The sequence below is a fragment of the Rutilus rutilus genome, assembly GCF_951802725.1.
Source record: "Rutilus rutilus genome assembly, chromosome: 1".
NCBI lineage: Eukaryota > Metazoa > Chordata > Actinopteri > Cypriniformes > Leuciscidae > Rutilus > Rutilus rutilus.
This window is the reverse complement of record NC_140209.1, coordinates 48854355-48869967: the sequence shown is the minus strand read 5'-3', so window position 1 is coordinate 48869967 and position 15613 is coordinate 48854355. Positions and strand designations below refer to the sequence as shown.

Genomic DNA, 15613 nt, shown 5'->3' with positions numbered 1-15613 from the left:
CCCCCCCCTCCCCGCGCTGGGCCCCCCCAGACCCAAAAAATGCAGTTTTTCCTAAATAACTACTTGAACCGTGGAACCGAGGTTGAAGAAAATTTTATGGTATGTTGGTCTTAAGGGCCCACATCAACCTAGCCCATAATCACTCATTTGTGATTTGCGCCCCTCCCATAAAAAATGAAAATGCAATATTATTCTGCTTTAATCGCCCCTATCTTCAGTGGAGATGTTCAGAACTGCACCATATTTCATGTGTATGATTAACTTGACATCCTCTGGGGGTCTGCTAAGTTTCGTAGAATTTCATCCATGGGGGGGTATAAAATTAATTCATTTATGTGCACATTTAGTGACTGTACACTCATCGGCCTATAGATGGTGCTGTTGAGCGAAGGGTTGCTGGTTTAGGATGATACTGCCACAGACACACTCGATATTGGCACCAAAAGTGTATTAGTACCTAAATGGTATATATTAGTAACCCTTTGAAGGGTACTGTCCCAGTGACAGCTTTTGTACCTTTTTTTCTGAGAGTGTATATTATAAAATGTGTTTTCAACATGAACAATATGAAAATTTTATTAAATTACCATAATATAAATTCTGAACATAATGTAACAATAGTCATGTTTCCATCAAGCTGTTTTTATGCATAAATTTAAAATCTGCATAAAAACATCAGGAAACCCTGCAAATTTATAGGTGGAGGTGGAAAAGCTATAAGGTATGGCTAAAACCTAAATGTGTACCAATATGTACCTTTGAGGGACTAATATGCACTCTTTAGGTACAAAAGTGTACCTTTTGAAAAGGTACTGCCACAGTGACAGCTTTTGTACCTTTTTTTCTGAGAGTGACATTGCCAATAAAAAAATATTCTAAACAGTTTGTACTGTTGGGTTATTTTTGAAATTTAACTGAAATTTAAAATGAAAATGTAAATTAACAATTTTTTGCAAATATAAAGGCCAAAATATGTTAACAAGGTCATACTCAGGTATATTTAGGCTAATAAAAAAAACAAGAGTAACACAAAAAAATCTAGCTTGTATATTGTTTTGTTACTTTTGACCGACGAAAGTCGAAAGTAACATGAGCAGTCTTAAGTTCAAAGTGAAATTATACTAAAGTCCTTCTACATTTTTACAAAATACTACCTTGATAGACCACACTTGAGTGACTGACCACATCAGCAAAAATATATCTTTGTCTAAAACATCATCTTTTCAAATTATGTTTTTCTGAAAAATGGTACTTTCGCCCCTGCTCTCCCCCTATATTAACAATTAAAATACAATTAGCCTAATTTGGTCAGTACAACCACTGAAAATCTTTTCTTTGTAGGCCTACTTTTGTCAGTTAAATAAAGGTTAAACAGAAATTCTTGATTTTATAGCATTTTACAAAATGTCCCAAATTTTCTGGAAATGAGGTTGTATACTTTCTATTATTAGTATGTATTTATATATTATGTATTTATGTATTAATACTTTGTATTAATAGGTATGGTTTGTTTATGTGATTAATTTGAACAGTTGCACAACATTCTGTTGTAGGAAGTTGTCTGATGTCTTTTGCTCTCCACATTCATGACTGTTGGGGACCTAAGTTTTTTTTGTTTTGTTTTGGTTTTTTTGCACATTATCAGTCATTGAAAATTATATAATACGTTCAGATATTCTCTTTTCATTCATGATGTGAGCCAGGCACAAATGAATCACAGCGCTTCATATCTTATAAATATTTACACAATCTCTATTAGTTAACATTTATATATTTTCAATATTTCTAATCTGTTTCCTTCATTTTTAGAAAAAAATGAAAGTTTAAAAGTGCAAGATGTATTTTTGTAGCCGTCCCCCAGCGCTGGAGTTGGTATACCTCCATCCAGCAGCAGCTCGGCGGAAGAAGGGAGGGGTTTGAGCCGCGCTATGCAGCCTCCGCCGATTCATGAAGTCAGGCTGTCTCCAGACCGCAATGGCTATGGGTCTAACGTCGAAAAAATCGTCTTCTAGAAACGTCGGCGTGGACCGCAAGAATCTCATCACCGTCTGCAGGTAGCGAGTTTATTTCATGACACATCGAACTGCTCTTCACGACACCAATCGTGTTTTCATTTAGATAATATCTCGTTCCCTTGTAGCCTTTATTATTATAATATATTTTATTAACTAGGACATACGGCATATGACATTGCAGATTTTCTGATTTACATTCTTGCGTAAACGCTTGATATTGAAGATGAGGCCCTTAAGGACGTGGTCCCTTATTTCATTCCAGCATCCATGACGTCATTACATCCATCCGACGATTTTCATGCCGTGGACGCGACATGCTTAAACCACACTATGACATTCACCCTCACAGAGCCTTTCACAAGGATGTTTCACATGATTCTGTGATATTTTTTCAAGAATGAGTTTGGTAAAAGAGATGAATTTGGTTATATTGTTGATAAAGGGTTTCTTAAATAAGGGCTACAAAAATAAATTAAATCATAAATTAAAATTAGCAGTAAATTATACTATTTCTATTTCTATCAGAGTCAACATGAAATCAAAATTGATCTCATTTAATTTCTTAAAGGAGAACTCCATTTTTTTGTCAATTTGGAATGCTGTCAATACAGAGAACAACGACAAAAATCGGTGTTGCCTACACCGTGTTATCCTCTTTTTAAAATTTGCACCCTGTTGACTTCAATGGGGCAATGTTTAAACCTGCTTTTAGCCTCTTAGCATCCTTGATGTGTCATTACAAGTGCACAGGTCATGTGAGTGATTCCTTCGGAGTGAACACGAGTGAAGCTGACTGCAGTAGATGTGAAAGAAATGGATAAAAATGATGTTATTTAAGCCAGCGCAAATACCTGTATTTACATCCTGTTTTCGGTTGAAGTCCAAAGTAGTCGATTGTCGAGTTCACACGCATAGGTTTAGTTACCTATGATCACGCACAATTGGTGCATAGAATGTTATTCATAGTCTATAATCAAAATCGAATAACTTTATCTCTTTATCTGAAACACTTTTCTGCTGATGTAACTTAGGCCATGATGGTGTTACTGTTAGCCAAATAGATATTAAATTGATCCCCTTACATTTACTGTTTATGAATATGTCAAATGCATCTCACATTGAGTTACACTTTTCAAATAGTATATACATAAATTATTCTCTATTATCTGATTGATCACCAAATCTCACTAGAATTAATGCAATGTCAACTTTGTTTTGATTGCATAATTCCTTCATCATGCCAGTGAATAAGTCAGTTTACTAAATTAATATTGCTGTTTGAACCATAGTTATTAGTAGTCATTTACAGATGTTTTATCAAATCAGGTATTAAAAGTTATTCTGTTTTAACCGGGAGATCGGGAGATTAACATCATAAAGGTCTTGACTTAATGGCACATAAGTCATTGCATCCATAGATTGGAGAGTCTCAGCCCTGTATGTGCACATTTTGTCCCAGCACACTGTGCAACATGCATTGGTGAGTCATGACCGAAGCTTATGAGGCACATACAATTCCACCACTGCATTTTGTTCTGCAGGGCTGTGTGGGACTGCACCAGAGCTGCACTTCGCCGGTTGCTTGGTACAGCACATTAAGTGGATGTTGAATAATTCATGTTTGGGGGCGCCCCAGGCATAGGCCATGTACAGTTGCTGAATAGACACAGAACACTGTCACTCCTGTTGGGACAGCAGCACCATTGTGTTGTCATAATGTAAATGCAGTCAAAGAGATGATTGTGATGTGGTAAGCTGTTGTGACATCATCATCCCCATCTGTTTGGCTGCAGGAAATAGGAATATAGGTTCTAGTCCTAAACCTAAAATAGATCTACAAGAAAAACAATCTTCATTAATGTCAGCTCATATTTATTAAGCATACAGCACTGTGGTTAGAACCAAACTTCCCAAGGTTCTACCATCTGGATGGCATAATGTAGGAACTGTTAAACACATGAAACACATGCTATGCTAATGCATGGTGAAAAAACGAACAAGAAAGAATTACAAAAATGGACTTCAGACCTCACAGATTATTATAAACACAAAGACGCTTTTGTTGAAAAGGGCAGAGGCCTTTCTCTGCTACCCACATCCCTCGTATGGCCACTCCAGAGTTGTTTGTAACATTGAACAACAAGACACACAGGACGAAGAACTTGACAAGAAAAAAAAAAGATTTTTGAATCTTAATTAATGGCTGCTAGCAAAAAAATCTCAAACAGTGCTTAATTCAATTGAATCGTGATTAGCTCAGATTACTTGATGCTCTTAGAGACACGTAGCTCAGAGTAGCTAAAACCTACCGTGTCTCTATCATGAGTGTTGTATTTCTCTGGTACATTGAGATCAGGAGACATTTCATTTCCTTCACTCTCAATCATCAAACCCTTACCCCCAGTGTCGTGTCTCTCAGTCCAACAGTGCAATGCCCATTTATGAAATTTGTTGCTTAGTCTTTAGCTAACTTTATACCAGGTTAAAATTCTCAACGGTCAGGGAAATGTTTGCTTTTAACCCCTAAATCACAAGTCTTCATGGTAAATGATCTAAGCTGGAAATCAGGGGCAAATCAAACCAATATATTAATCTGAAGCATATTTGCTGAAACTGAGAGCTGTTGACATTGTGGAGAAGAGTTTTGACCAACAGACACATGATTAGTTTCACTCCCCATAACCCACCCACTTATCTCAAAGCTGAGCTCCTTCTGTGCTAAGATCAAAAGCATTAGTGATGTTGCATTTTTGCTGCCTATTTTACAATGGTTACACATATACAGTCTGGATCACTGACATAACTATAGACAGTAACACAGTTTCAGTTTTCTACTTTTTCAGTTTTTACACTCACACTAAACAAATGTCAGTTTCAGAGGGGCTAAATAAAGGTTTCATTATAAGGGCACTCATGATACGTTTACATGTTTGTTGGTTGGTTTTTACTAATGAAATACATTGAATGCACTGTAAGTTGTTTTGGATAAAAGTTCCTTCCAAACATTGTTGTCATATACATGGCAATTGCTCAGTACTTCAGACCATAAGATTTGTAACAGTGTATGACAGTAACATCACCATTGTGAGGATTTTATGAAGTTTATGAAGTGTAAAATAAGGCATGATGACTGCCTCCCAGGTCAAAGTCGAAAGGTAAGAGTTCCAGCGGTCAAAGAATGGCTCTTGTTGATGTCCCCATGTCTTGACTTTCCAATAAAAGGGAATGGCCCGTTTTGGTTTTCTCCTTGAAAAAGTTTTCCAGACAGTTGAAGCTAGTAATGTAAAGCTGTGGACTCCGATGATTCAAGAACTCTGCAAGGATGAGCATTTGAATTCAGTGTCAGTCTTTGTATCAGTACAATCAACAGCTTTAGTTTTGTGTGTGACTTGTCATCTGAATGATATACAAGAAGTCACTGGATGATGTCTTATGGGACTTATGATATCGTATGGAACATAGTTCTCTTGATAATGTTTTGGATGTTGTTGATGGTGTTAATTTTCTACTTAAATGGTTTTTTTTAAATTTCCCTTAAAGGTTTTGGAGATCAATATTATGCAGATATGTTTTTAAAAGGGAGGGAATTGGGTATCAATTGGCATATTTTCAGTTCCATCTTCATCCTTGAAATGCAGTTCCCTGACCATCTGATTTCTTAGCAACATGTCAAAATCACATTTGTTACCAAACATGTCTTGGCACCAGCTCAGCGACCTCTGACTGGTTCTTTCACGATAAACTTAAACTTCTAACTATAGCAATCAGCAATCAGGCTGAATGCACAATTACACAATTAATCGGTTTCACTTACCTAGCTTCTCAGTCTACACATACCTAAACCATTTAACTATCCTATCCTCCAGTTCTAAGAAGCAATTTTTTTGTTATCTGTAAGATGTGCCACATTTAAATTTCGTTTGAATTTGATGAAAGTTTGTATTCTCAAGCATCAAGTTTGTATTTTTGTCGAGGAACGGGGTTGCATATCGAGAATTAGCAGACAGTGCTGGTACTGCCTACAATAAGGGTGAGGGAAGGGGGGTGAAGAAGTATATTAAAAAGTAAAAAACTGAGAGTGGGAGGGAGACGTAGCAAAAGAATGACTGGTCAAGCTTGGGAGAGGAGGGCCAGAACATGGAAATAGGGATGATTGATAGAAAGGGAATGGGAAAGAGGGACCAAAGCATAACAAGAAAGTAGGAGGTACAAAGAAAATCTAGACTCATAATCAGTGGCCTGTAAGCTTTAAAAACTGAGAACAATCCAGAACCCTGAGAGAATTAGAGGTAATTCAGAGGTAATTCCGCATGTAGTCAAATGTACCTTGAAAAAACTAACAACAATCTTAAGAGCGAGTGCTATGAAGTAATATTTCTTAGAAGGGTCTGGTTTTTGGCCTGTTACCAAAGTGGGTGAGACCAAGAACACAAAAGCCATTTGTTAAGTGGCTGCACGTTTGTTTTTCAGTGTCAAATCGTACCAAGACAGTCTTGCTGCCACATTTATCTATAAGCATTTCATCCCTCACCCTTCAGCCCTCACCCTGAGAACCTTCAGAGACCTGCACATCTTCCTATGTGACCAGGCATAGTGTGCAGTCCAATTATGTGGTTGGCTGGTGTTGGGAGTTGTCCTACTGCAATGATTAGCATTGTTCTCGGAGTGTGGGATTTACCTGCCCTTGTGGACCACCTCTGTGGAACACCTCTTGGGTGAGCCATAGAGCCAAGGAGAAAATCTAGACTCAAGAATGTTTATGATGTTTAGGGCATTCAAATATAACTGAGCTGTCATTACAGAGGGACAAATTTTGCTCAGGTCAAATAATTAAGCAATGAAACAGCGACGATCAAACAACTACAGGTGACTAAACTGAAATCCATGCTGGCAAGATCAGTGATCTTTGTAGAACCTTGAAATATCAATATTACATAATGTGACGTATTAATTATCATAATTTAAGAAATTACTGTGTTGAATAAGTAAATCTATTATTCCTGCAAATAATAGTCCATGGCATAACCATCATCCTTTGGAGCTGGATCATTAGTTACTAACCTGTATCTGGGATGTATTCCAGAGAAATGAAAACAAAAAAGAGACTTGGTCCAAACGGGATTTTTTTTTTTGAATGGCAATTTTTTTTTGCAAGATGCAATAAATTATCTCCACAGAAGGTACGCTGTGATGATGATGTTTCCTCAGCTGTTGGTGATATTTGCTTATGTTTTCTTTGTTTCCAGCTTGGTGAAACTGTCCCCCCATACCACTAACAGCACCCTGCACCCTCCCCATAGATTTTGACTTACTCGCCATTAAAGAGTTTTCCTCTTGGGCATTAAAGCTTTTCGGAAGGACGTAGACTTGGTGCCTCTGCTGAAAGAGGCGCCACCCATGGAGATCTTTGTCTTGCCACTGGTGATGGTGGAGGAGCCCAGGGATGTTGTGCTCTTCCCGCGGGAGATAGAAGAGTTTCCCATCAAGATCTTGGTCTTGTCTCTCTTGATTGATGTGCTCCCCAGGTTGAGGGCCGTCTTGCCCTCTGTGATACTGGTATTACCCATGGTGGAACCAAAGGTGGTGGTGGAGAAGCTCCAGGAAGTCTCCTCCAGCAGCCAGCCTAGACGATCTTACCTGGAGCACGTTCACGGTTAAATTTTCTCTACTTTCCCTTGGGAATCTTGTGCTCTCCTGGTTCTACAGGATGAGGTTACGATGGCTCATCGCGTGTCCTGGCAGCAACGCATCCCAACGCACACAGACAGTGCCTGGCTGGGTGTGACAGTCCAAACAGCTAGTGTCGGGATGGGACAAGAATGCTAAGCGTGGTGAGAGCAACCCCCATGCAACAGCATAAAGCACTTGTTGAGCAGCATAACGTGGGCTTCGCAAGGCCACATACCTCCCCTGTGTGCCGTGAATGGACAGAGGCTGCCGTAGGAGGCCTTAGTTCTATATGGGGGCAGAGCGGACAGTAGACCACATTGTATCGTCGCTAAAGCGAGGCACTGAAGAACACATTGTTGGGCGACACAATCGGGGGTGACATCACTCAGTTCCGTGGCATTGTGCCTCCCTAGAACTGCTAGAAATGTCTTGACATATACTGTACATAATTTCTGAAAAAGGTGTCGTGTTGACTGAGCCCAAGACTTTGAGACTTAACGGTGTGGTCTACTTTAATGATTTTGTTATATCAGACCCCTAAATGTGCATTCAAATGAGTAATTAACGAAGCATATTTTCATATATATACAGTTTTTGAGATGCTTGCTAAAAGGTAAAGCCAGGTTCACATTGTATTTTTGGCCTCTTTTTTAAAATAAATCTAAGCCACTAACAAAGTTATGGCACTGTAAAACATTTACTACTAGCTGTCAATGGGACGAGTGGGACAAAAGTCTTGAATACAACTGTACAGTCTGACAAAAGAAAGGTAGATTTTACCTAAGATATGATTGTGATCACATTGTATAGTCTGACAAGCAACAGTGTGTGCCTAACTTAAGGTAAATTAAAATAAACCCTCTGAAAAATTTTAAAGACAGACACATTAAAACAATGTTTTAACCATTTTAAAGGTCTATTTATTGACAATTCTGATTTAATCCATTATAATAATGTTGATTTATGCTACATTAATGTAAGATTAAGAAGTCGAAGAACTAACAATGCACATTTTATTTGTAAGGCTATGATTGAAGTTAAAACTTTTTACTATGACTTGGTTAGTATTAATTAATTGATACAATTCCACTTGCAAAACAATATCAGATCTGGATTCCTGATCATTATCCAACTTAGACCCTTCTGCATGTGAACAACAATAAAAGCCATTCCAGTTGTGGAAGTGCACACCCTCACACATGCATGCATGCATGTTCTCTTCATGGAAACCAGATTTGCGCCTGATCTCTGAACATGTTCTCTCAAACAAATCTTTATCTTAAAATCATCTCTATTCTCTTTCAGGGACAAAGACGTCATGCTCAGTTCCAATCTAATTTAAGGTACACTTGCACTTCATTTTGCCTCTAGAATGCATGTGTGCAATTCTAGAGCAAGCTGGCAAACACTTGCATCTCACAAGACATCCAACCTGCTTGAACGCTCTACTTCAAAGTCAGTCTTTATGGTAACATACACATATACTGTACATAATCTGTTTGCAGTTATATTTGTGTCTTTATGTCACAGATGAAAATCCCAGTAGAGATTCCATTGCGTTTCCTTGCCTCTTTTGAGGGAAGTCTTAACTACAGTGACAGACTTCTCCCCTTGACTTAAAGTGGCCTTGCTCAAAGAACTAGTAGTCTCTCCATGAGTGATTGTAGTTGTACCCACCACAAACGCAGTCTCTCCCTTCCTCAGTTTGGTCTTGCTCCTCGAAAGAACTGTCTTCCCCCATGACATGGCCTTCTTGCTTTTCATCAGTTTGATTTTCCCTTTTGTAAAGCAGGTCTTTCTCAATAAAAGAAAAGCCTTTCCTTTTGAGGCTTTTGAGTCGTCCTCTTCCTGTATATCTGTTGTCTTGTCCTTCTCAGTGCTCTTTCTTGCTGTTGAAGTCTTGGTCTTTGTTTCAGCGTTTGCGGATCTCCTTTCCATCTACTTGGTCCGGCGCTTGGGCATGAGGGCCTTGCGGAAGGAGGTTGTAGTTTTTCCTCGGCTGAAGCTGGCTGTGCCCAGGGATATGGTGGTCTTGCCTCTGGTTATGGTAGAGTCTCCCATAGAGGTAGTGGTGACCCCACGGGTGATGTTGGACTTGCCCATGGTGATGGAAGTCTTGCCCCGGGCTATTGAAGAGCCGCCTACAGACAGGGCAGTCTTCCCTTCTGTAATACTGGTGTTCCCCATGAAGGCATGTAGGTCATCAGGTCTTCGAACTCTCAGTTCTCTCTCTGTTTCCTCTTCCCTTTGAGTGGGCTAGAGTCTTAGCATACCAGCGCCTTGCAGGTTTGACTGTGCTAGAAGAAAACTGTACACAGTATCGGGACAGCCCTAAATAGATCACACCACCATTTCAGCAAGTGGGTGGGTGGAGAAAATAAGTGTGTTAGTATACGAGGGAGATTCGCTCACTATAGTGTTCTTTTAAAAAAAACAAAAGCCGCAGAGGTTTGCATGGAACCCAGGCGAAAGGACAAAAGTCGCCACGCCGACAAGTAGCATAACACTGTTGGCCAGGGCACAAGGACTCCAATTGTGATGGCAGGAGTGATAACGTGAACATGGCATCAAAAGGGCATTGTCTAGCACACAGGACAATTGGGATTGACCTCAGCTGTCCGCTATGGCACCGCTCCCGAAACCGCCCGTCTTTACATCAGTCAGAATGGCTGCATTGAGTAGGGCCTGCACCAATGCTAGTTTTTGTATCTGTGAGATGCTGATCATACTGTTAGCGAAGCGTGGTGTTTCATCACTGTGTGGCTCTGTGTTTTTGATGAATTTGGAGTTTCCAAATCGGATCTGTTACGTAGCATATCTAGCGCAACTCAATTTTACTGCATTTCTCTCTGTTACTCTTTCTCTCTCTCAGGTTTTCTGTGAAGACGTTGTTGGAAAAGTACACTGCTGAGCCTATTGATGACTCATCGGAGGAGTTCATCAACTTTGCAGCAATTTTGGAGCACATCCTCAGTCACCGTTTCAAAGGTATACATTTACACAACTTTTTCTGTCAATGCCCAATGTGTCTTTTTCTAATGTGTCCAGTGAGTCAATGTGTACTCATGAATATTTTTTTTATTTTGTTATTTTTATCAGGTCCAGGTGGTTGGTTCAGTTCAGATGGCCAGAGGAGTTTTTGGGACTATATCCGTCTGGCCTGCAGTAAAGTCCACAACAACTGCATCAGTAGCATAGAGAGCATTGAGAACATTAGCACGTCACGGGCAAAGGCAAGACACTTTCAACCTTTCAGCTTCAAGCACTCTATCATTACCCTGTGAGTCCTGGGTACACAACCTGTCAATTTTCAGGACTCACAACCGCATTCTCGGAATACCACACTGTGTGAACGGAATCGGACTGGACAACTAATCTAACTGTCACATCATACAGTGCGAGAGAGCAGCGTAGCATAAATGCATATCTACCGTGTGTTGCGGGTTTTCCTATGTTGTTTTGCTTTCGGTAACTTACAGTGACGTAGAAAGGTGCAGCGTGTCATCTGAAGGTTTTAGATCCAGTCACTGTTCTCCACTGGAGACAGTTTTGTGTTCAACACGTGACTCTCTCCACCCAGATATAAAAGCTGCTGTCGGTTAATGAAGGTTTGATGCATTCTTTCGTGGCTCGATTGGACTTTGCCATCTATGATATTTCTATGATATTACTGTCGCAGTGGTTAGGGTGGCAGGGTGGCACGGTGGCTCAGTGGATAGTGGATTGGACATTCCAAATTGTGAGTGTGAATGTGTCCCAGCACTCTCAGTTGTGTCAGGAAGGGCATCCGGCGTAAAACCTGTGCCAAATCAAATGTGTGTGTGAAGCAGACCCCCATGGGCTTGACTCCCATTGCACGCTCAATAGATGCTACTGTAAGTTGCTGTTTGAACGGGACATTTCGAGACTCACACCTATAAGTAAATGCAATTGTCAATCCCCAAAACTGACAGTGTGAACATAGGTTAGCTAGGTTGCAAAGCTTTTTCATTAACTGTTAATTTTCTTGTTGTCATACAGGGGCGAGCTTGGATACGTGTAGCTTTGATGGAGAAGCGTTTGTCTGAATATGTAGCCACTGCATTAAGAGACACTCGGACTACCAGGTCACAACTCTGCACTTGTCTATACAATGTGTTTTACAGCTGTCTTCATCATTTCGAAGTAATTTAAAGCATTTGTAAATGTATATTTGCACTGCAGGAGATTTTATGATGATGGCGCCATTATGCTAAGGGAAGAGGCTACTGTTCTGACGGGTATGCTAATTGGACTCAGTGCCATTGACTTTAGGTAAAAACAACTTGCATAAATGACATTTACTTAAATGTGAAATTTCTTTGCCTCCAGCAGCACCAACGAGTGATATGATAAATACTGTCTTTCTTTTTTTGCTACCATTAGTTTCTGCCTGAAAGGAGAGGTTTTGGATGGAAAGACACCTGCAGTGATTGACTACACACCTTACCTTAAGTTCACCCAGAGGTAGGAGGTTTTAATACATTTTATTTGGTGACCAAACACAAAGCCTAAACCTAGTACCCCTTAATACGTCATTACTGCTATTGTTGTGGCCCTGCAGCTACGACTATTTGAGTGATGAAGAAGACCGCCGCAGTGTGGACAGCAGTGCCAGCGATGAGAGTGTAGCTGAGCATCCTTACATTCCTCTGGTCACGGACGAAGAGACCTGGAGCAACAAGTGCAGAAAGATGGAGCAAAGATTCAAGATTGTCTATGCCCAAAAGGTACTGGATTTGTTTTAGTTCCAGCCACTGGGTGATTTGGTTGACCTTAAAAAGTTTTTAGCTGTAGAAATTAATTTCAGCTGTCAGCAGTGGATTAAAATAAAATGCTAACTCTTTACAATAAGGTTTCATTTGTGTTAACAGAAATAGTGCATTCAAATAGAAATAGTGCATTCATATCCTAATCCATGAATATGTGTAATTTTAGGGATATTTAGAGGAATTGGTGCGCTTGAGGGAGTCCCAGCTGAAAAATTTTGAAACGGAGAACAAGAGGCTAGATGCTAAATTAGAGGATCTACAGGTCCAGAGTCAACAAGAGAAGAAAGAACTGGAGGCCATTATCCTGGAGCTACAAGCACAACTGTATGCACACACACACACACACACACACACACACACACACACGCACACACACACACACACACACACACACACATACACACACACACACACATACACACACACACACACACACACACACACACACACACACACACACACACACACACACACACACACACACACACACACACACACACAATTACACATTCTGCATTTGTGCCAACAAGAAGTCTTTTTAGCTTTATTCTGGTATGTTTTGCAGCACTGGCATCATTCCTTGTGAGTCCTCTCATTTAGTAAAAGGCTTATCTATACCACTCATTAACCAATGGACAACTGCACAAGCCGCAAACAACCAAGGAAACGTAAAGCTGTTCCGTCGGTAAGCACTGAGTTAAAATTTCAAGACCATCACCACTCAGAACACCTCAGCAACTGCATAGCAATATCCTGGAAGTCACCTGTAGCATCAAGTTTTGTACAGGAGAGCACCACTCAGTCTAGTCAATCTAGTCATGCATTCATGTGTTTGGGTTTAGGAGAAGTTTTCACAGTTTGGACCTCTCAGCTGATGTGAGTTTGAACTCTGACTCTCAGAAGGAAGACGGCAATCAGAATGGAGACAACGCCTGGTCAGCAGGTAAAAACCACACAGATTAACATATATTACAAGCCTGTCTGAGTACTGATTAATAATTAATCTTGCTTCTCTTCTCTTCTCTCTCTTCTCTTCTCTTCTCTTCTCTTCTCTTCTCTTCTCTTCTCTTCTCTTCTCTTCTCTTCTCTTCTCTTCTCTTCTCTTCTCTTCTCTTCTCTTCTCTTCTCTTCAGCTAAAGACAACACTCCCTCTATGCTTGGTCTTTGTGGTTCTTTGGCTTCTCTACCCAGCTGCAAGTCTCTGGCAAGTCTCAAATCCAGTGAGTATTTGGTCAACATCAGCAGAGAGCCAAGTCCTGCCCTGTCTCCCAGCTAGGGGGCGCCAAAGTCCAACCAACAAGACACTCTCTGTCTCAATTTACTTTCCCTAAGAGACATCACAATTGTGCAACCAACATCCTCCAACGTTCCCAAGGATCTGAAACAAAACAGAGTGAATTGATTGTTTTATGGGTGAAGAAGGTGTTTAATCTGAATTTGGTATTTGTGAAGTGTAAGATCCAATCTTAAAAATCCATGAATGACGAACCCTCCTGCACCCTCTTATTTTCCTACCTTTACTTTCCAATTTATTATTCACTCTTATCTTCCACCCTTCAGTAAAGTCTTCATCAGAATGTTTGAATGTCTGTAACATTCCCTGAGCCAGATATTAGGAGCCCAAGGGCACAGCAGCGTCCCAGCACCAAAGGCATGAACAAATCAAAGTGATACACAAAACTAAAGACTTATTCATTATACATAAATGCATTTAAAATTAACATGAACACATCTGGTCATATGTTAACCACAGTCAATCTCTTATTTAGACATATTACCTCCTTCCTATGCTTATCAACTAAAAACAAAAGATAAGAGGAAATAAAAGAGAGAGACCAAGAGAGGGAGAAGGCAGAATCTGCTTCCTGCATCTGCATGTGAAATGCGCTTTATTGAGGCTGTAAATGCCTTGGCTTACTCATTGTATTTGTGCCTTTGACAGTTATACAATGTGACAGCAAGCATTTCAAGTGTTGTCAGCTAAATTCAAATATTTTGTCATATTTATCTTATTGGTGTTTTTTTTTTTTTCAGTTTCTGTATATATAATTGCCTATTTTGTTATGTGGTGGTGGCAGTGCTCTGCAGTTTTGAATTGTAATAAATGATTCTTATGTTATCTTAACTCAGACTTGTTTCTCTGAATATTGCAAAAAGCACATCAATCTCAAATTCTTATCCCAGAATGCTTCAGGGCAAATAGCACAACAATACCAGCACTTCCCGGGAGAACTCGACATTTAGTGGGTATTGCTTGTAATGGCTTTGCAAAGCAGGAGACAAACACATGGTACATCTACTCAGTAAGTAGATGCATTTTCCCATTAAAAAACATTTAAATCGATTTCAGGTTACGTGTCACCGCACAACCTACACATTTGGCATGGCAGAAAGCATGCAAAGAGCACTCCCTTCATAATTGCTAAAAAGTTGTCGCTCATCTTAGTTTATCGATCCACTATTGTCCAGTGCTAACTTGAAGACCTCTGGTTGGCCATTGCGTTCAAGAAATCAACAGCTATGTTTGTGACTGGCTACATTGCTCAACGCTGCTAAACAAGTTGTAAAAAGCCAGATGATATTATTATGGAAATAAATTATCCTAGACCAGCAGTTATGGGCAGCTTTTAATTGTAAATCAGTCAGAAGCATCTATAAACTATCTAGCATTTAAAAAAACTATATTGGTCGACCACTCTTATACTATATTTGCATTCCCATTAACAACACTTCGACACCCTAAGGCCAGGGGCCAGTTGCATATAAACATAGCCATTATGTTAAGACTGTGTCTTACCAGTATGGCAAACTAGCAGCTAGTCAAGGCCAGGGGTAGTCTTACTTTTTAGTATCAAATTACACCAGTCTTCGTTGTTATGTAATTGACTAAAAACAGTTATGAACAGTCTTAAAGAAAATTTGTGCCTAACCTTTAAGACTAGTCTAAGCAGTTTATGCAACGGACCCCAGCTGGTTTCACAGACAGGGCTTAGATTAAGCCTGGATTAGTCTTTAGTTCATTTAGGACATTTAAGTAGCTTTTCTAACATGCCTTAGAAATAAAAAAATTACTGGTGTGCATCTTGAGACAAAACAATGGCACTGACATATTTTAAGATCTGTCAGTTCAAGTTGCCA

At 39.8% G+C, this 15613-nt stretch overlaps 1 protein-coding gene across 1 annotated transcript; it reads left to right on the top strand.

Moving 5' to 3' along the window:
* Positions 1–1900: 1900 nt before the first annotated feature.
* On the top strand, positions 1901–14597 carry rundc3aa (RUN domain containing 3Aa). Its single transcript, XM_084393210.1, has 11 exons — positions 1901–2054; positions 10558–10673; positions 10785–10918; positions 11706–11791; positions 11889–11978; positions 12090–12170; positions 12268–12433; positions 12642–12799; positions 13041–13160; positions 13318–13418; positions 13609–14597. The coding sequence occupies exons 1-11, from the start codon at positions 1948–1950 to the stop codon at positions 13749–13751; spliced, it is 1302 nt and encodes a 433-aa protein (XP_084249336.1). The 5' UTR covers positions 1901–1947; the 3' UTR covers positions 13752–14597.
* The last annotated feature ends 1016 nt before the right edge of the window (positions 14598–15613 follow it).

Coding starts and splice junctions, on each gene's coding strand:
- rundc3aa (XM_084393210.1), top strand. CDS start 1,948: ATGAAGTCAGGCTGTCTCCAGACCGCAATGGCTATGGGTCTAACGTCG. Junction 11,979..12,089: donor CTCAGTGCCATTGACTTTAG/GTAAAAACAACT, acceptor TGCTACCATTAG/TTTCTGCCTGAAAGGAGAGG. Junction 12,800..13,040: donor CTGGAGCTACAAGCACAACT/GTATGCACACAC, acceptor TATGTTTTGCAG/CACTGGCATCATTCCTTGTG.